Source organism: Moschus berezovskii, chromosome 23 (genome assembly GCF_049115385.1).
Source record: "Moschus berezovskii isolate FMDL1 chromosome 23, NW_MosBer_1.0, whole genome shotgun sequence".
NCBI lineage: Eukaryota > Metazoa > Chordata > Mammalia > Artiodactyla > Moschidae > Moschus > Moschus berezovskii.
In genome coordinates, this window is record NC_142482.1 from 24,927,583 (window position 1) to 24,946,953 (window position 19,371).

General features: G+C 55.7%; 1 protein-coding gene across 1 annotated transcript in view; it reads left to right on the plus strand.

Annotated features, from left to right (window-relative positions):
- The first annotated feature begins 12,108 nt into the window (after positions 1-12,108).
- GLP1R (glucagon like peptide 1 receptor) overlaps positions 12,109-19,371 on the plus strand; it is a 33,348-nt gene continuing 26,085 nt past the window's right edge. The window contains exons 1-4 of the mRNA XM_088831230.1: positions 12,109-12,143; positions 15,573-15,588; positions 16,275-16,371; positions 17,076-17,183. Of these exons, the coding sequence (XP_088687356.1) occupies positions 12,109-12,143; positions 15,573-15,588; positions 16,275-16,371; positions 17,076-17,183 (256 nt within the window). The remainder of the gene's footprint in view (positions 12,144-15,572; positions 15,589-16,274; positions 16,372-17,075; positions 17,184-19,371) is intronic.

Sequence of the window (19,371 nt, forward strand, 5' to 3'; positions counted from 1 at the left end):
CTGGGCAGGCCACAAAGCCTCTCGGATCCAGCCAGCCTCCTCCCGCCCCTAGACCTGGGGGTTGGCCTGTAGCCATCTGGACCAGGAAGGGAAGGACTGAGCTGGAACCCTGGGCATTAGCACGGCTGGGAAGATGGAGGGCCACGGGGAACAACAGTGGTGGCGGTGTTAATGCTTCTAATTACTGAAGACTTACGAGTGTGAGGTTCTAGACAAGGGCAGTTGTGATGGTCCAACAATCCTGCCAGGTATGATGGTGTTTGTACAGTCAGTATGAGGGATCTGGGTGGGTTGCATCCAGGCTCTCTTGACTTATCTTGGGCTAGTCACTCCACTTTTTTGCACTTGGGAGTCCTCCTTTGTAAAACGGGGATAGAAATGATCACACTTCACAAGGCAGGGTTGCTCCCAGAAGCTCTGGGTCAGGGGGACAGAGGGCAGGGTCTCGAGAAGAGAAGCAGGAAGTAGGGGGTGGAGCCCTGGCCTCGTGGGCATTCCCTCCCCCCACCCCATGGCACACTCCTTCACCCTGGGTGCCGCAGGCAGGCACATTCCCCTGGCTCCGGGCAGAAGACAGATTCCTGGGCCCACTCCTGTGGTCTCTACCTCCTCCTAGCAGCAAATCTTCAGACTCTCCTGGCGACGAGTAGGGCGAGGGCAACGGCAAGCATTAAATGGATAACACTCACATGGCTCCTAGAACACTGCCCCGCTCAAGGCAAAGGCTCTGTAAATATTGGTCTTTATTATTATCCCCATTTTACAGACCGTGAGACCAGGGCTCAGAGATGTTCAGTGACTGATTGACCTGGATTTCAACCCAGGACTCACAGAGCCTAAGATCTGTGTGTAGGTGTGTATGTGTGTATGTCTGTGTGTGCACGTGCTGAGTGTACACGTGTATTTACTGTAGGCTGCGTGTGGGTTCTTTCCTCATCCTGTCTGCCAGAACAGGGATATGGTCTTGAGCTTTGGAAAATAAACTAGCTTCTTAGGAACTTGGAGTTCGGAAGGAACCTGACTGTATGGACAAGAGACACTTCTCCTTAGCAGTGCTTTCTTCTCTCCCCACCCCACCCCCGTTTTTCCCTCTGCTTCCCCCGCCCTCCTTACCTTCCCCCAAGAGAAAGACTCAGTTCTGCCCACTGGCCAGGTCTCCCACTGAGAGGGTTCCCCTCAATGAGGGACAGAGGAGGTGGGCGCTTGCCCTGGGCTCTGTCTCCTTAGGTCGAGAGCCTTACAGCATCTTTTCCTCAGCTGCCCAGATCAGTCACTCCCATTTCCATTTCTGAAGATGATCTGAAAACCAAGTTCTCTTAGTGGAAGCCTCACTTTGGGCCACAGGAGTAGCTTTGGGTGTGGGGGTAAAGAGCTGGATCCAGAGCTCTGGGCTGGGGAGGAAGGAGCCACAGGAGAGATGCTCCCAGGACTGGCTGGCAGAGCAGGAGCCTGTCTCCTCTCCTTTACCAGCCTTGGGGTGGGTGGACCCAGGATGAATGCCCATGCTGTTCTCTGAGCAGCTCACTTGTCATCCCTGAGCCTCAGTCTCCTCATCCATACATTGGGTGTAATAGTACTTGCTCATCAAACTTGAGGCGATCAGGGCACACTAAGCGTCCAGCAGCATCCGATCTGGAGTGGAGACTCAACACCAGGCAGCCATTGTTTCTGTTCATGATTAGTGTCAGTCTATGCTGTCTTGTGCTTAGTCGCTCAGTCATGTCTGACTCCTTTCAACCCCCAACGACTGTAGCCCACCAGGCTCCTCTGTCCATGGGGATTCTCCAGGCAAGAATACTGGAGTGGGTTCCCTTGCCCTCTTCCAGGGGGTCGTCCCGACCCAGGGATCGAACCCAGGTCTCCTGCATTGCAGGTGGATTCTTTACCATCTGAGCCACCAGGGAAGCGCTAGTGTTTGCCTAGGGAGCAGTATTCCATCCCTTCAAATCACTGTTCTTAGGGAACGCATTCTGCCTTATGTTCTAGTGGGGCTTGTTTTAGTCCATTGGAGCTGCTACAACGAAGTTTCATAGACACCATGGCTTATAAACAACAAATGCCTCTGGAGGCTAGAAATCCAAGATCATGGCATTTGGTGGATTTGGTCTCTGGAGAGCTTGCTTCCTGGTTTCATAGAAGACCATTTTCACCGCCCTCACACGGTGGAAGGGGGAGGGGGTCCTCTGGGGTCATGCCATGTATGACAGCTCTGCTATCACGACCCAATCACCCCCAAAGGCCCCACCTCTAAATATCATTACGTATGGGGTTAGAAGGGATTGGGGGCAGGAGGAGAAGGAGACGACAGAGAATGAGATGGCTGGATGGTATCACCGACTTGATGGACATGAGTTTGAGTGAACTCTGGGAGTTGGTGATGGACAGGGAGGCCTGGCATGCTGTGATTCATGGGGTTGCAAAGAGTCGGACATGACTGAGTAACTGAACTGAACTGAACTGATGGGGTTAGGATTTCAACATGTGGACCTGTGGGAACGCAGACATTCAGACCATAGCAGAGTCTGAGCTGGGGTGTCCTGATAATAGTGAGGCGGGGGGAAAGTGGGCTGTCAAACCACCCCCTCCAGTACATCCTCTGTCCTCTCTTCCAGCACATCCATCTTAAGATATGTTTTCCAGGACCTACTATGTACTGGACACTTGAACTGACTTGTTTCAATTGCAATAAGCATTACTGTGTGTCTACGCTGTACCCGGGGCTGTGCTTATGCAGGACATGCAGAGATGAACATGGGAAGGAACATCACGTCCCTCAAGGAGCCCACAATGTACTGAGGGAAAGTCAGAATAAAGGCATGACAGAATACGGTAAGTGCTTCAATACATTTCATGTGTTGTTTTACTTTATTTTTTTTAATATTCATTTTTTATTTATCTGGCTGTACCAGGTCTTATTTGCAGCATGTGAGATTTTAGTTGCAGTAGGCAAACTCTTAGTTGCGGCATATGGGAGCTAGTTGCCTGACTAGAGATCAAACCCAGGCCTCCCGCATTGGGAGGGCAGAGTCTTAGCCACTGGACCACCAGGGAAGTCCCATCATGTGTTATTTCAAACCAGTCACTGAGCACCTAGAATGCCAGAAGCACTGTGCTAGGTGCTGTGGCTGTAGAGGTGAGTGAAACAAGACTCTTGCCCTCCAGGGGCTCAGAGATCATGGGGAAACTGAGAAATTAACCAGCAACAGTAAAGAAGGTTCCCATGTGCTCAGACGGCCTCAGTAGGCACAAGGGACTGGGGCCCTGAGGAACTGGGGGAGATCATGGAAAGCTTTGTGGTGGGGGTGAGTCCTTCATGAGGCTCTAAGGGTGAGCAGAAGTTGGGGAGTCCTGGAGGACAAACATGTTTAGGGGAGCCTTCCAAGGTTCCTGCTGCCAGTGAGAGCACCTTTGCTGTCTCAAAGCAGTGTTGAGGGGCAGAGCAGAGGGGAGGTTTCCCAGAGGGACTGCCTGAGCTGGGTCCTGCAGCAGGAGTAGGAGCTCAGGCAGGCGAGGTGGGGGAAGACACTTCAGACAGAGGGGACTGCTTGTTTGAAAGCACAGAGGTCCAGCTGGGAGGTGAGCTGGGGCAATCCAGGAAGCTTTCTTAGATGCTAGCAAGTTTGGAGGACTTGGTCCTGTGTGATGGGGAACCAATGCATGGGCTCAGGGACGAGGTCAGATAAGGCTATGAGAAAGCTCATCCTCTAGGGACTGGGTAAGAAGGGATGGAGAGAGTTAAGTTGCTTAAAAGAAAAAATTGAGGGGGTAATCAGACTGTGGACCTACTCTGAAATTTACTTACAAGTTAAGGAGACAAATTGTCCCCATGTTCAATACAGAGCCTTCTGGAATCTGCAAGGAAGCACTAGAACACAGCACACGGTATCACTTGTCATACCCAGAGATAGTTCCTGGAGGGGAGGGAGGGGTCTGCCAATGCTGAGCACTCAAACCCAGTGCTGAAATCCAGCATGCTGGCCCTCCCGGAGTCTCAGTCTAATGAGACGACAGAATCCAGGATGGTGTTAATACATGCTGAGACCAGAGGTAGCATCAGAATCAGAGCAGACTCAGAGGTTCTGGACCCCCACATGTTCAAAGGAGAGGAGAGTCATCTTCCACCCACATACCTCTGGGCTCAGGGGGCCGGTCCCCACCTCTGGCTGCTCTCATCTGTCCACTGTCTTCAGTCTAGCTTTCCCAGCAAGAATTTAAAAGTAAGGGTTTTTACTCCAGTATTCTTGCCCAGAGAATCCCATGGATAGAGGGGCCTGGCAGGCTAGAGTCCTTACCCACACACAGGTGGGTTGCTCAGTCATTCAGTTGTGTCCCATTCTTTTTGATGCTATGGACTGTAGCCCACCAGGCTTCTCTGTCCTTGGGATTCTCCAGGCAAGAATACTGGAATGGCTTACCATTCCCTTCTCCAGGGGATCTTCCCAACCCAGGGATTGAACCCGGGTCTCCTGCATTGCAGGCAGATTCTTTACCGACTGAGCCACCAGGGAAGCCCCCCACCTAGTTTATTTTTATTTAGGAGGTGCCCTCAGGAAGCACTAGTCCCCTGGGTGGAAGGTGAGACAGACCAGGAAGTGGGTGTTTTATTGAGCACCCGAGTGGCCATCTGGTAAGCTGTGGCTCCATCGCACTGGGGCCTCTGGGAGACTGCGGTTCACCTCTGAACTGTTGAACCCAAGGGGCGAGACACTGAGGCGGTAATCCCTGCACTGCTGCCCGTCCATGCTTGGGTTCCTAAGGGTGCCTGCCCTGCACTCACTGAACACAAAGCTCTCCTCCCAGCCAGAGAAAATCCAGCCCTCCCTCCCCCCACCCCCACCCCATCCCAGCAGAGAGGAAATGGTCTTTCAAGTACTGAGGGCAGGACTGCAACAGCCTCTGCTTATCACAGGGGTGCTGATCGCTATTGCAATTGTAATATAAATGGCTCCAGTAATTACTTTCTTAATGTCTCCCTCCTGCACTAGAATATAATCCCTCTGAGGATGCAGACTGCATCACCACTTAATGTCCAGGACCCAGTTCAGTGTGTGGCTCACGGCAGATGTTCAGCTGATACTTACTGAGTGTAATTTGGAGGTTGATAAATTCATGGTAGAGGCTCAGCTCTGCCTGGGTACTTTCTCTAGCCCTTTTCCTCTCTCTTCTTCTCTTGTCCCCAATCCCCAGCCCTGATACAGCAGAGTCTACAAGTTACTTGTCTATCTATCTAGCCTTCTTCTAAAGGAATACAAATCATAATATTTAACCTTGCCAGTGACAGTTTGGAAAAAGGGCCTCCTTCAAGGCTAAGTGTGTGTGTGGAACTGATGACTGCCTCTTTCAGAATGTGTCCTCACTGGTGGAGGTGCACCCATTTTCCCTTACCACCTTCCTGCTGGCTGGAATTTGAATACCATGGCTGGAGCAGGAGCAGCCACCTTGGATTATTAGGTAGAAGCCCTGAACCATGAGAATGGTGGAGACTGAAAGAGCTGGGCACCCTGATGGTCAAGGAGCCTTTGCCCCAGCCCTGGGCTGAACCTCTGACCTTGCATTACATTACAGAGTCCTTGGTTATGCCAGTTATTAGGGGTTTTCTGTCACTTGCAGCTGAACAAGCTAATCCTAAGTGGCACATAAGGTGATTGCTAAATTGACTTCTTGGTAGTGTGTGCACAGTCGCTCAGTTGTTTCTGACTCTTACGCAACTCCATGGGCTGAAGCCCACCAGGATCCTCTGTTCAAGGGATTCGCCAGGCAAGAACACTGGAATGGATTGCCATTTCCTCCTCCAGGGGATTTTCCTGACCCAGGGATCAAACGCACACCCCCTACATCTCCTGCATTGGCAGGCAAATTCTTTACCACTGCATCACCTGGGAAGGAGCCAGTAAATGACCCTCAGGCAGTGGAGGCAGAACTTGCTGGAGAGGAAACTCTCTCCTGCTGAATGGGAGCCCCTGGTTCCTCCCACTGGAGGCCTCCTCCCAGCTCTTCCTCTTCCCTTCTCCAGCATCTCACCTCTCTCTGGGATTTGAGATGTTCTGTTCTCTTCCTGAGAAGCAGCTGCTCCAACAGACTCCCTTTCCCTTTGGAATGGTCCAGACATGCTCCATGCAGCTCCAGGCTAATACTGCTGCCACCCCACTTCAGAGTTCTTTCTTTGTTGTTGTTGGTGTGGGAGGGGGGTGATTGTTGTTCAGTCACTAAGTTGTGTCCCGAATCTGCAATCCCATGGACTGCAGCACGCCAGGCTTCCCTGTCCTTCACCAACTCCCGGAGCATGCTCAAACTCATGTGCATTGAATTGGTGATGCCATCCAACCATCTCGTCCTCTGTTATCCCCTTCTCCTCCCGCCTTCAATCTTTCCCAGCCTCAGGGTCTTTTCCAGTGAGTCGGTTCTTCGAATCAGGTGGCCAAGGTATTGAAGTTTCAGCATCAGCATCAGTCCTTCCAATGAATATTCAGGGTTGATTTCCTTTAGGATTGACTGCAGGAAGGCGGGTACAAGTCCCTCTTCCCACTGAGTCTCCTCACTGTCTTTGGGGAACAGGAAAATCAGCGCTCTCTTGGCACTGTCTCCCACAGCCTGGCTGAGGGTGAATCTGGGCCCCACCAGTCCCTGCTCCCAAGTCTGCACTGTGCTGGGGTGTGGGGATATAAAGGCAGGTAAAATAGACGCACCAAGCAGGGAGATGAAGACGCAGGAGGGCAGAGGTCAGCCTTGGGCACACGTTATCGCGTGGGCACAGGGGTTATAAGAGCCCAGGGACTCAGAGCAGGGCTATGCTGCGGGGAGACGGCTAGTGAACCTCTAGACCCTCGCCACCGGCAGGGCTCCATAGATAATTTGTCATTGTCCCCTCAACCCTGGTTGTCCCAAGGCCGCCTTCGGGACAGAAGGAGGAGAGGACTTGGGGACGCGGTAACCCCTCCGGGTGGATGTATTCCTAGCCACTCGCAGCCTTGAGGTTACACTTTCCGGAAGGGGTCTGACGGAAGGTGTGGCCTTGGCCAAGTCCCGTGCGCTTCTCCGGCCCCAGCTCCCTTTGGGGTACCCTGGACAGCTTGGGGGCGGCTTGGCTTTCCTGAGCAGAGGGATCCGGAAGGTGGTCCGGGTGCGGGATGGGGACGGCCCGGCTCCTGCGCGCCCCGAGCCCGAGCGCACCGGCCCGGAGCGCAGTGCCGGGGACCTCCCGCCGGAGCAGGACCGGCCGGGGGCCTCGGCGGCCCGGGCAGGAGGCCGGGACCCGGCCGGCCCCTCCCGCGGGCGGGGCGGCCCGCGCCGGCTCCTCCCCGCGCCCGCCCGCGCGGCCGGGGCTCCGTGGCGCGCGCCGTGCCGCAGGTGGCAGCGGCGGCCCGGTGCTGAGCGCCCCGCCATGGCCGGCGCCCCGGGGCCGCTCCGCCTGGCGCTGCTGCTGCTCGGGGCGGTGGGCAGGGCCGGCCCCCGCCCGCAGGTGAGACCCGCGGGCCCCGGGGCGGGGTTGGCGGCGGCGCGGGCTGCGGCGGGCCGGGCGTCCCGGACTTGAGCGAAACTCCGCGGGCGGCGGGAGCCCGAGCCTCGGGAGAGCGGGGCCTAGGAGAGTGGCGTGCCCTGGGCCGGGCGGCCGAGGTGGGGACTCGGACGGCGGACGGCTCCCCCAGCCCCGGCCCGGCGCCCGTCTTCCCGGCCGCCGGGGCCCCTTGGGCGGGCCACCGGCTGTCCCGCGACCGCCCTGCGCTGACTTCTGCGCCCGGCATCTCCCGGACCACTTTCCCAACTCCGTCTCCCCCAAACCCGCACCAGTGGCTCGGCTGCAGCCCGAGCTGCCCTCTCCCACTCTGCCCCAGACCCCTTCCCGCCGGGTCTGCGCCCCAACCCGCCACCGCTTGCTATCGGAGACCCTCCGGGAAGGCAGAGAGGCCAGGGTGTGGACCCCCAGCTCCACTCTCCTCCACCAGCAGCCCCCGGCACAGCCTTTGACTCAGCCCCAGGGACCCTGCGGTGGCAGCTTGCTGTCCTTCCTCCTGACCTCCCAGAGGGAACCTGAGAGGCACATCGGCTCCCCAGCCCCAAGGCAAACACGTAAAAGGCTCCCTGTTCCTCTGGAAGCAGGCAGTACCCTCCACACACACACACACACACACACTCATCTGACACCCCCAGTTTGACCCCCTTGGTGGTCAACAAGCACTAGAGCTCATACTGGCACGCTCAGAGACACCTTGGCCTCCCCACACCCTTGGAGAGCTGACCCCGGGGGACCCCTACAGCCCCCTCTGCCTTTCCTGCCTCCAGGCTCCTGGACTGGGGGCTGTGTCAGCCTGCCTTAGGAGAGGGGAGTTGTCCAGAGATGCTGTGAGACGCTTGAATAGAGAGGAGGTGCAGGCTTGGGTCCTGTGCCAGGGGGCTGTGTTTTCCCGTGACCTCCCACTCTTACCCCTAGACCTGAAGCTTTGGGGAGGGGGCCTGTACAGGCCTTGAAATTTGTCCCAGGTGGGAGGCAGGAGGAGGGGTCTTGGGTGAGGGCCGACTCCATCCCTGGTTGAGAATCCAGATGTGGACAGATGCGTCTCCCAGCTAAGGTGCCAGCCCTTCCTCAGCCCCATGTTTTTCCTAGACTCATTTCCTCCCTCTCCCTGTCTGCCCTCCCAACTCCTGCCCTTGCCGCACAATGGCTTCCCTGGTGTGCCTGGGATCTTTCCAGAGCCAGGACTGCAGACTGCTCTGGCTCACCTTTACCTCCTCCCCCCACTCCTCCTCCTCCCCCTTCTCCTCCCCCTCGGGCTGGGACAGGGTCGGGGTGGGAGGCTCTGGTGCCTGGTCCCATCCTGCTCCAGGCCAAGTTTGCAGGTTAAGCAAAAAGGAGAGGTTGTGGAGGCCACCTGTCTTCTCCCCAAAGTTCCTTTGCCCAGAGGAGTGGGGCTTCTTGAACCTCCTCTCTTCTGATCCCCTCATTCCTCAGCCCCTGGCTAAGGGTCAAAGCCCAATATCCTGGGGCCATATCTCTAGTCCTGGGGACACAGAGAAGGGCAGGGTGAGCCAGGCTCCGAGCAGAGAAGGGGAGTTTCGGGGGGTGCCCCTGCTTTGAGCATTCCTGGCCCGCGGAGGTCTGAGTGACAAGCTTGGAGGTCAGACTGCAGTAATTGCGACACAACTCATCCTGCGTGTGAGACTCTATAAACACTGGTGGATTTTGCCTTCTATTTTCTGTTCATGAGATCAGCAAGACTAGGTTGCTTCCTCCATGTCCCTGCTGGGGGGATAAATCTCAGAAAAGGAGGGTTCCCTGTATAAAGTGAATCCAGCCGAGCAGCAACAGAGAGGAGAAAGGGGTGCAGGGCTGGTCTGGTACCTAATACCTGCCCATCCAGGTGGGACCAAAGGGAAAACCGAGTGAGCTACCCACCGTCAGGTCGGCCAGGCTGGAGGGGGTACAGGCAGGGGGCGGGGGGTGGTCGAATTGACCTCTGAAGAAGGGGACCTAGGCCACTCCATTGTTGCTGGGAAGGACCACCCCCTCCCCTATTCCTTTCCTCCGCAAGACCCCTGTGAGGGAGCTGGTCTACTGAGGGCAAGCCTTTGACACCCAAAATTAGAGCCAGCCAAGACTGCGTTCAAGTATTCCTGCCCATCGCGAACCGAACCTCAGTTTCCTCATCTGTAAAGAAGGATCACGAGCCCCGCCACGTGGGAGTTCTGGAGCAGATTGAGACACTGGCATCCCGCGACGGCAGCGTTAGTCACTCAGGGGCTCTGACCCTCCTGTCCTCAGACATCTGGAAGCCTTCTCCAGGGTGGTGGAAGAGGGCTGGGGGTGGGGGCCCCTCTAGTGAAGGGTGGAGGGAGTCCAAGGGACGCCACGGTCAGCATGCAACTTCGTTCTTGAGCTGGACTCCCTCCCAGACACGGACTCCGGTGGGGGTCAGAGCAGGAGATACCAAGAAACCACATCCTGCCCTCGGATGCCTGGCTCTGAGAAGAAGAAGGCTCTTCCTTAGCGGCAGGCTGCCCAAGTAGGTTCTTCCCTGTGTGTGAGAGAGAGGTGAGGAAATACAGAGATACACAGAGACAGAGAAAGAGACAAGAGAGACATAAAGAGAGAAGGACGGGGGGAAAGGGGTTGTATGAACCCCTGTTTCTCCTCTGCACTCACGTGACCTTCTGTGACTCCTGCCTGTGAGTCCCTGTGTCTGAAACATCTCAGCGTGTCACTGTGTATCTGACAGTGTGCGTGTGTGACTCCAAGTGTGATACTGCATCTATGGGAAGGGGTGTGTGTGTGTGTATGGGAGACCTCTTAGAGTGTGAATGGGTGTCTGTCAGCGTGTGTCTGTGTGTGGGTGAGAAATAGTGTGCTTGTGACAGAATGTGTGACTCTTTCTCTGTATCTATGTGTGCGGCGGTGTGGCTTGAGTATGTGTCAGCCAAGGGGTCTCTGTGTGTGTGTGCCTGACCGTCTGTGTGTCTGTGTGTGGGAGAGAGACTCCGTGTGGTGTCTTAGTGTGTAAGCATGTGCTCCACGGCGTGTGTGATAACGTGTGTGACAGTGTGTCCCTGAGGGGTCTGTGCGTGTGAGAATGTGTGTATGGTCTTCTTTCCCTGCCCTTCATGCATCTGGAGTCTTTAAGGAAAAAGAAATGGGGCCAACAGCACAGGGACCAGCAGCCCCATCCCTGCAGGTCTCAGAGGTCGCTGGTGGTGGCTGAGTTCTGGAAGTTGGTCAGAGAAGATGAGGCTGGGGGTCCTGCCTTGGGGAAGACGCAGGACTGCACCGGTTGGTAGACCCCAGAGTTGTCACTGGAACCCTCTTTTTCCTCTCCCATTTCCCCCACCTCAGTGGCCTCTCTTTCCTCCTTCCCTTCAGTCAAAAAGCTTCCCGGAGAAGGAAAGAATCTGATGCACTTATTCATACTGAGACATGAAGCTGTAGGAGGAGTTCTTCAGGTTTGCAGCCAATGTTTGGAGGTGTGCCCTCCCAGGGTGTTGGAAAGTCCCCCACCTCAAGAGCAACCACCTGCTCCGCGTCCTTCTCTCTGTGCTCTTCCTCCTTAGAAAGAGGTGTGCCCATTCATACAGGGCTGGATAACTCCTAAAGCTTTTCGCTACTTTATCTTGCAGGAACTGTGCTGGAATTCTTAGAGAAGAGCGCTGTGCCCATTTTACAGATGAGGAAATTGAGGCCCCAGAAGGTTAAAATTTGTCCCATCAGTCCCACATTAACAGACAACTGAGATTTATGCCCAGGACCTGTGACTGTCTTTCCAGTGCTCCCTCCTGCCCATCACTCTCCCTCCTGGCCTCTTCTTTCTTACCTTCTCCTTCCTCCCCAAACTCTTGAATCTGAGAGATACCCCCTCCTTACTGTGACCTCCATCCCAGGCATTGCCCCAATTTGCCTTCACCCCCATGCAGAGAGTGCCCATAACACCTGGTGAGTCCTGATTCTAAAAACTGCCAGCCTGCCCTCACCCAGGCCTGTCAAGTGCCCCGATCTCCAGCCAGCTCTATAGCCTGAGGGGCAGGGCTTCCATCACTGCATCCCCTCCACCACCCAGCCCCCGCATCCCCTTCTTTCCAGGCCTGGGGCGGGACCTCACATCAAAGGGGGATGAAATGGGGCAGGGGGCAGGGGTGGGGGTGGGTGGGCAGGGCCTGGCCCCTTCTCACAGTTTCCTGCTTGCTGGAAGGCACGGAGGCTTTGCTATTGGCTATGTTTGCAGCTGGAAGATGCCACGAATTAAGCTGAATGATCGGTCCTTGGCATGAAAATATGTTTGTTTCCTCCTGCCAGGAGTTTGTTGATCCTAGAAATGAAGGAGGGGTAGGACCCTGACTCCCTGGGAAGCCTGGTTACCTGGACCACTCTTTGCTCTCCCATCCACAGCAGAAATCCAGGACAGCTGTTGTTGACTGAGTTTTCCACATATTGGGGCCCTTTAGCATCAACTCACTTCATGCTCATGGGGAGGGAGGAACTATGGTTATTCCCAGTCTGTGCAGGTGTGAGCTCAGGCTGGAAGTTAAAACTCTTGGACAAGGTCAGAAAATCAATATATGAGAGAGCCAGGGTCAGGCCTGGCTCTGCGCCCAAAGCCAGGGCTATTCACGCATCTCCATGTAACCATGCTCCCCTCGGCCCCTGGGCCCGGCCGCACCGAGTAACCTCAGCCTTGTTCCAGGCCAGAGCCTCCTAGCTGCCCCAGGTCCTGAGAAGATTCTCCTGAACAGCGTCCGCAGCCGTCTTCAGCTGGCTCACTGGAGCTGTAGCGTCCCCACTTGTGCCACTTTGTTCCGGCCAGGACCCCTGCTGAAATGCCCACCCTTTGCCCTTGCTGGGCCCAGTCTCTCCCCACAGATCCCCTGCTTAACCCCTGCTCACAGCCCCCAGAGGCCCCCTGACCCCCCCAGAAGTCTCGGGTCTGCACTGAGTCCTGCCACAACCTGAGCACTGTCAGCTGCCTTCTCTGCTGTGTCCTGAAGAGCGTTTGTCCCCAGCCCACCCCCAAGGAGCCGGGGATTCTCTCAGGCGGGGGCTCTGCCCTCATCTCTGTGTTCCCCATGTCCCTCCATCAGTCCTGCCACCCAGAGCCTGGCACAGTATTACTTCCATAAACACCAGGTGCGGAGAGGCCAGAGGTCTGGTAGTTTGTGTGTTTGACTGGGGAAGAGGTGGGGCGGAAGTGAGCAGTATTTGGAGAACTTCAACTGGTGCAGGAAGATGTCAGTGAACCCTGTTGTCAGGAAGCCCTCTATCTGAGGGGGCGACCCAGCCCCTGTTCTCGAGGAGCCCCAGCCTGAGGGGCCACACAGCCCTGCCTCAGGGAGCCCCAGTCTGAGAGGAGACAGAACCCTGCCTCAGGGAGCCCCAGTCTGAGAGGAGACAGAACCCCAGCCTGAGGGGAGACACAGCCCCGCCTCAGGGAGCCCCAGTCTGAGGGGAGACACAGCCCCACCTCAGGGAGCCCCAGTCTGAGGGGAGACACAGCCCTGCCTCAGGGAGCCCCAGTCTGAGGGGAAACACAGCCCTGCCTCAGGGAGTCCCGGTCTGAGGGGAGACACAGCCCCGCCTCAGGGAGCCCCAGTCTGAGGGGAGATACAGCCCCGCCTCAGGGAGCCCCAGTCTGAGGGGAGACACAGCCCCGCCTCAGGGAGCCCCAGTCTGAGGGGACACACAGCCCTGCCTCAGGGAGCCCCAGTCTGAGGGGAGACACAGCCCCACCTCAGGGAGCCCCAGTCTGAGGGGAGATACAGCCCTGCCTCAGGGAGCCCCAGTCTGAGGGGAGACACAGCCCCGCCTCAGGGAGCCCCAGTCTGAGGGAACACACAGCCCTGCCTCAGGGAGCCCCAGTCTGAGGGGAGACACAGCCCCACCTCAGGGAGCCCGAGTCTGAGGGGAGATACAGCCCTGGCTCAGGGAGTCCCAGTCTGAGGGGAGACACAGCCCTGCCTCAGGGAGCCCCAGTCTGAGGGGAGACACAGCCCTGCCTCAGGGAGCCCCAGTCTGAGGGGACACACAGCCCCACCCTCAGAGATCCCCAGTCTGAAGATAGTTTCTTGTCCAAAGCTCTGCTCAGAGCAAGCGACAGGGCTGCCTCTGCCTCCAAGTCCCCTGGAGGTTGGTGGCCAGCCTGGCCTTCCTGGTGTTTTCCTAACCCTTTAACCCCACTCCCCACCTCCACCCTCAGACTTCTGGCTTCCGTGAGCTTCCTCGCTCTCACTCCCTGCCCCTGACACACCTTCTGCCCCAGTTCCCAGCAGTGACCTTGCTTCCCGCCTGCTTTCCTCCTGGAAAGAGAGATGGAGTGGGATTTCTTCCCAGTCTCCCTGCCCCAACCACCAGCAGCTGCCACTTTCAGGGGCAGGAGGAGAAGGAAAGCGAGTCTAGGGGTTTGATCCTCCAGGACTGGCTTTAGTGAAAACTGTTTGTACCCCTCAGTTGTAGCTAAAATCTATACTGCCTTTGCTGTTGGGTTTGATTTCTTGTTCGTTTTTTTTTTTTTTTTTAAACAAATACACTTGACCTTTGCCCTCAGAAGAGGATTGTTTCTTGGGTATCTCCACCTGTGGTCTCAGCACCCGTACTCTTAAGAGTGTGGCTGGGCTCAAGCAAGCTTGTTTCCCCACTTCCCCAGGGCTTCCTATGTGGCCAGGGGTGACCCCAAGACAACCTGTGTTGTTATGAGAAGCATCTTACAAACCAGAGGTCCCCAATCTCTTTGGTACCAGGAACTGGTTTTGTGGAAGACAGTTTTACCGCGGTGGGGGGATGGTTTGGGGATGATTCAAGCTTCCTAGGTGGCGCTAGTGGTAAAGAACCTGCCTGCCAATGCAGGAGATAATAAGAGATTGGAGTTCGATCCCTGGGTCGGAAAGGTTCCCCTGGAGGAGGGCACAGCAACCCACTCCAGGATTCTTGCCTGGAGAATCTCATGGACAGAGGAGCTTGTCCATAGGGTGGCAGAGAGTCGGGCATGACGGAAGCAACTTCGCACACCCGCAAGTGCATTATATTTATTGTGCACTTTATTTTTATTATTATTACGTTAACTCCACCTCAGATCATCAGGCATTGGATCTCAGAAACTGAGGATCCCTGTTACAAACCACAACTCAGCTTACATCTGGGCAAGATTACCCAGACATCAGATCCAGTGTGCTTAGGGCACCACCAGTCAAGGATGCAAGCTCCCCAAAGAAAGCTGTTTTAATTTCAGCACAAATGCTTATTTTTGTGATTTCAAAAAGTGAAATTTTGTTTTAAATTATGTATAGGTCCTAAATTTTATCCAAGGGGCTCCCTGGTCATTTGTGTGTCTGCAGCCTCTAAGTGAAGAATATTTAGAATCTTAAGCCTATTCAAGAAAACATACAAATAAAAAAGAAACATAGTCCCAAGACATATGTAAAGGAAGTACACTACAGTGTCTGGGAATGGATAATTCTCTCTCGGGTGCCTCTGCTTGGGTCTGTCGAAAAGCCGGTTGTGTTACCATATCTATGCCCCTGCTCACAGATGGGGGGCCCCTCCCAATGCAGCCCTGATCTCTGTGTTCTGGAACTTTCCTGACCCCTCACCCGGTGTCCTCAAGACTGCTCCTTCTCCAGCTGATTGAGCTGGGCTGATGTTTGACCATGTTGTTGTGCTAGAAGGAGACAGTGCAGGGTTGTGTTGACCTCCCAGATAACACAATTGCATTTTGTAGGAGGGACGCTAGAACAGGTTCCCCAGCCTTTTTGGCACAAGGGACCGGTTTTGTGGAAGAGAGTTTTTCCATGGACTGGGGCTGGGGGGGATGGTTTCAGGATGATTCAGGCATGTTACAATTACTGTCCACTGTATTTCTATTATACATCAGGTCCACCTCAGATCATCAGGCATTAGGTCCTGGAGGCTGGGGACCCCTGTGGTAGTGGGAAATAGTACCAAGGTCTGCAGCATTGAATCCCACCGCAGCCCACAGCCTCCACTGCTCCAGCAGTCACTGATCTGGGAGACTCCAGGTCCCAGCCTTAGCTCTGCTCCTTTGAGTGCTGTGTGACCTTGACCAAGCCCCTCTCCCACTCTGAGCCTGCATGTCCCCTTCTAGAATGGTGGAGGAAAGCGTGAGACCCTCACAGGCAGGTTGACTGGGCACTGGAAAGGAACCCGTGACAGTCACGAATCCCAGGGCCCTCAGGAAATCTCTGCTGGGTGGGGGCAGATGAAAGCATGAATGAGACACACATGCTGTCCCTCCCACTCCTCCACTCCCCCCAACAGCACCCTGTCAGTAGCCATGGGTTGGACATTTACTACACTTGAAGGTAAGCTCGGAGAAGGCACTGGCACCCGACTCCAGTACTCTTGCCTGGAGAATCCCATGGACAGAGGAGCCTGGTAGACAGCAGTCCATGGGGTCGCTAAGAGTCGGACACGACTGAGCAACTTCACTTTCACTTTTCACTTTCATGCATTGGAGAAGGAAATGGCAACCCACTCCAGTGTTCTTGCCTGGAGAATCCCAGGGACGGGGGAGCCTGGTGGGCTGCTGTCTATGGGGTCGCACAGAGTCGGACACGACTGATGCGACTTAGCAGCAGCAGCAAGATATGCTTTGGGAGGCATGAAGATGTAAAAACATCCACTGGAGCCACTCTTTGGGTTGTCACCCCCTTGCAAAGATGGCCAAAGCCTGTGGGGTTTGGGGCTCTAAGGTCCCCTAAAGATCAAGAAACCAAGTATGTGGGGGCAGAGGGTAAAAGAGACTTGAATTGGCCCCAAGGGGCCCCTTTTTCTTTCTTCTCCCCAGGGTGCCACCGTGTCCCTCTCGGAGACCGTGCAGAAATGGCGAGAGTACCGACGCCAGTGCCAGCGCTTCCTGACCGAGGCCCCGCCCCCAGCCGCAGGTGAGATCAGTGGGGCCCCCACCCAGCCAACTCCCCAGAGCCTTCGGAGGACCCCCAAAAGCTGGATGGGCATCCCTTGCTTCTCTAGGACACACATCTGCCCTATGCCTTGGGGTGCAGCTTTGCAGCTGCTGTACCCACCTCTCCAGGGCTCCCCAGGAGCGACACCCAGCCATTCCGTTCTGTGTCCTCAGCGCTTCCCGGCTTGTGCCCAGGCTGGAGGCCCAACTCGCGTACTTACAGTAATGAACGTTTAGGGGGATCGTGTGGGCTGTTTTAAAGAACAGAGGATTGAAGCCAGACAGGCCTCTGTTCCTGACCTGCCGGCCTGACCCAGTCACCTGAGGAAGTGATCTCAGGCTGGAGAGGTACTGAGGTACAGTCCCAGTCACAGGAAGTGTGGAATTTCAGAAAAGGTCATGAAGATTGTTTCTTAAGCACTTATTATGCTCTGATATCTATGCTGCCTACACTGTTTGTCCCTGCACAGCCCTGTGGACTGGGAATTCAGCCCCATTTTACAGAAGAGAAAACAGAGACCCTAAGTACTTGGCTCCGAGTCCCACTGTGGCTAAGTGGTGCCTGTTGGGTGGGAACGTGCTAGGCAGGGAGCTTTCTGCTGGGTAGCCTCCCCAGTGGGGAGCAGGGGAAAGCAGAAAGTGCCCCAGCCAGGCTCGGACTCAAACGCTTTCCCCCTGCACCAGACCTCTTCTGCAACCGGACCTTTGATGACTATGCCTGCTGGCCGGATGGGTCACCAGGCTCCTTTGTGAATGTCAGCTGCCCCTGGTACCTGCCCTGGGCCAGCAGCGGTGAGTCCTCTTCCCCACATGAGCCTTCCCTCCCCGGTGTCCAGGAGGCTGGGGAAGGGGTGGAGTTGGCATAGGGTGCTTGCTGCTTCCTTTCCACTGAGACACAGCCTCCCCACTCCCGGAGGTTTTTAGGCTTCCTCATGGTGGTCTGCCTACCTTTCCTTGGGGGTGGGAAGTGATAGGGGGTGGTATCAGGTATAACCTGGGCCTGAGGCTTGTACTGGCAGGGGTCTATAGGGAAGGCATGGGGCTATGACTTAAGAAAGAAATGTGAGCACCCCCTTGCATCTAATAATCAGGAAAGGAATCAGGCAGGAACAGTTCCTGGGGACTTGGGGTGGGGTGGTTTGAGGTGTCATTGCTGTGTGTGTGTATGCATGTGTTTGTAGGTGCCCCACTTCCCTGGTGGCTCAGATGGTGAAGAATCTGCCTGCAATGCAGGAGAAACAGTTTCAATCCCTTGGTTGGGAAGATCCCCTGGAAAAGGGGATGGCAATCCACTCCTGTATTCTCACCTGGAAAATCCCATGGACAGAGGAGCCTGGCGGGCTACAGTCCATGGGGTTGCAAAGAGTTGGAGATGACTGAGCGACTAATGCTTAGCTGATAGTGGCCTGGAGCCACCTCCTGACTTTTCAAGGGGTTCACTACTCAGAGGAACCGAGGCAGTGGTGATCAGGCCTTAGTGGGATTGTCCTCCAGCCCTCCCCAGCTCAATTCTGCCTGTAGGGGACACCTTGTGGTGGGAAGGGTGTGATTGGGTAGGTGAGAGGGGCTTTGGGGTGCAGAGACCTACAGAGACTTCAGAGGGAGCTCTGACTGGAGGGGGAGACCATGTGGCCCCCACCCCCGCCCCCGCCCCGTGTGTCCCAGGAGACAAGCACCCTTGCCTCAGAGAGTTCACAGTCTCAGGAAGGGAGAAAAGACACTGCCTTATAATAATGATACTGATTCAGTGCCTGCTTTATACCCTATCCTGCCCTAAAAGGCAAGTATTCATGTAATCTTTACAGTGACCCCACAGTATGCTTGTAATCCAGATAGGGGAACTGAGTCCCCAGAAAGTTTACGCCGCTCACGCTAGATGATGTGGCCAGTGGCAGGGCCAGGATTTGAAGGCAGCCTGTGCTCTTAATGACAGTGCATCGAAGGGGCCTGAGACCAAGCAGAAACTGGCCCAGAAGCAGATGTGAGAGGGAGGTCATGCTGTGGGAAGCCAGAGGGCTTCCTGGAGGAGGCAGCTGCTTAGTGGAGCATCAGGGCACCTGGCAGGGCCTGGCGTCAGCTTCAGCTCAGAACACGAGATGGAGGTCAGACGAAGCCCCAGCAGGAGTCCTGAGGACTCTTTCTCCTGCTCTCCCATCCCAGTATGCCCACCCCACCCCGAGGTGCATGCTGAGAGCCGGGGCTGGAAAGAGGCAGGCGCCTGGGTGAGACCGAGCGGCCCAGGGCCCTTCATGCAGCTCTTCCACAGCCAGCTGTAAGCACTTTATGTACCTACAGCCATTTAATCCTCACAACAACCTTTCAGGGCTTCAAGTGCTCCAAGAATACCTCATCTAGTACTCTGATGACCCTCCCCTCTTACAGAGGAGGAAACTGAGGCCCAGAGATGCTAAATGACTTTTCCAAGCTCTCACAGTGAGTGAATAGCAGACCCGTGAATCAGTCCAGGAATCTGGTTCAGATTAAGTGTGTGTCATTTCTGCACCAGGGTTCCTGCAGTGTGCGGGCAGGTATGTGTGCACATGTGTGTTCCTGTGCGTCTGGGGTCTGGGCATGGAGACAGGTGAGCGGCCTGGGCCTCTGCTGGCTGGACCACCCCAAGGGAGGGCAGTGAACTGCTTGCCTTCTCCCTGGAGATGAAATCTTATGATTCTGCCTCACACTGTTCCAAGCAGCTGTGTGAGCTTGACTGAACTTCTAGACCTCTCTGTGCCTCTGGACATCATGTGGGAGGGGGGATATAGCCAGGTGATAGGGGTGTTGGGAGAATTTCAAATTCCTAAAAAATGGTTTCTGTTAACTTTTTCCACGCACCTGACTTGTCTTCCCCGCTTCCCTCAATACACACAGGTTCCCGGCTCCCCAAAGGTTTGGGACTGGCTGACTGGCTGGCCCTCTAGACCCCAGGGAGCCAGGCGCAGGACAGGGCCCATCATTCAGCACTAAGCCACCCCCAGCTCTG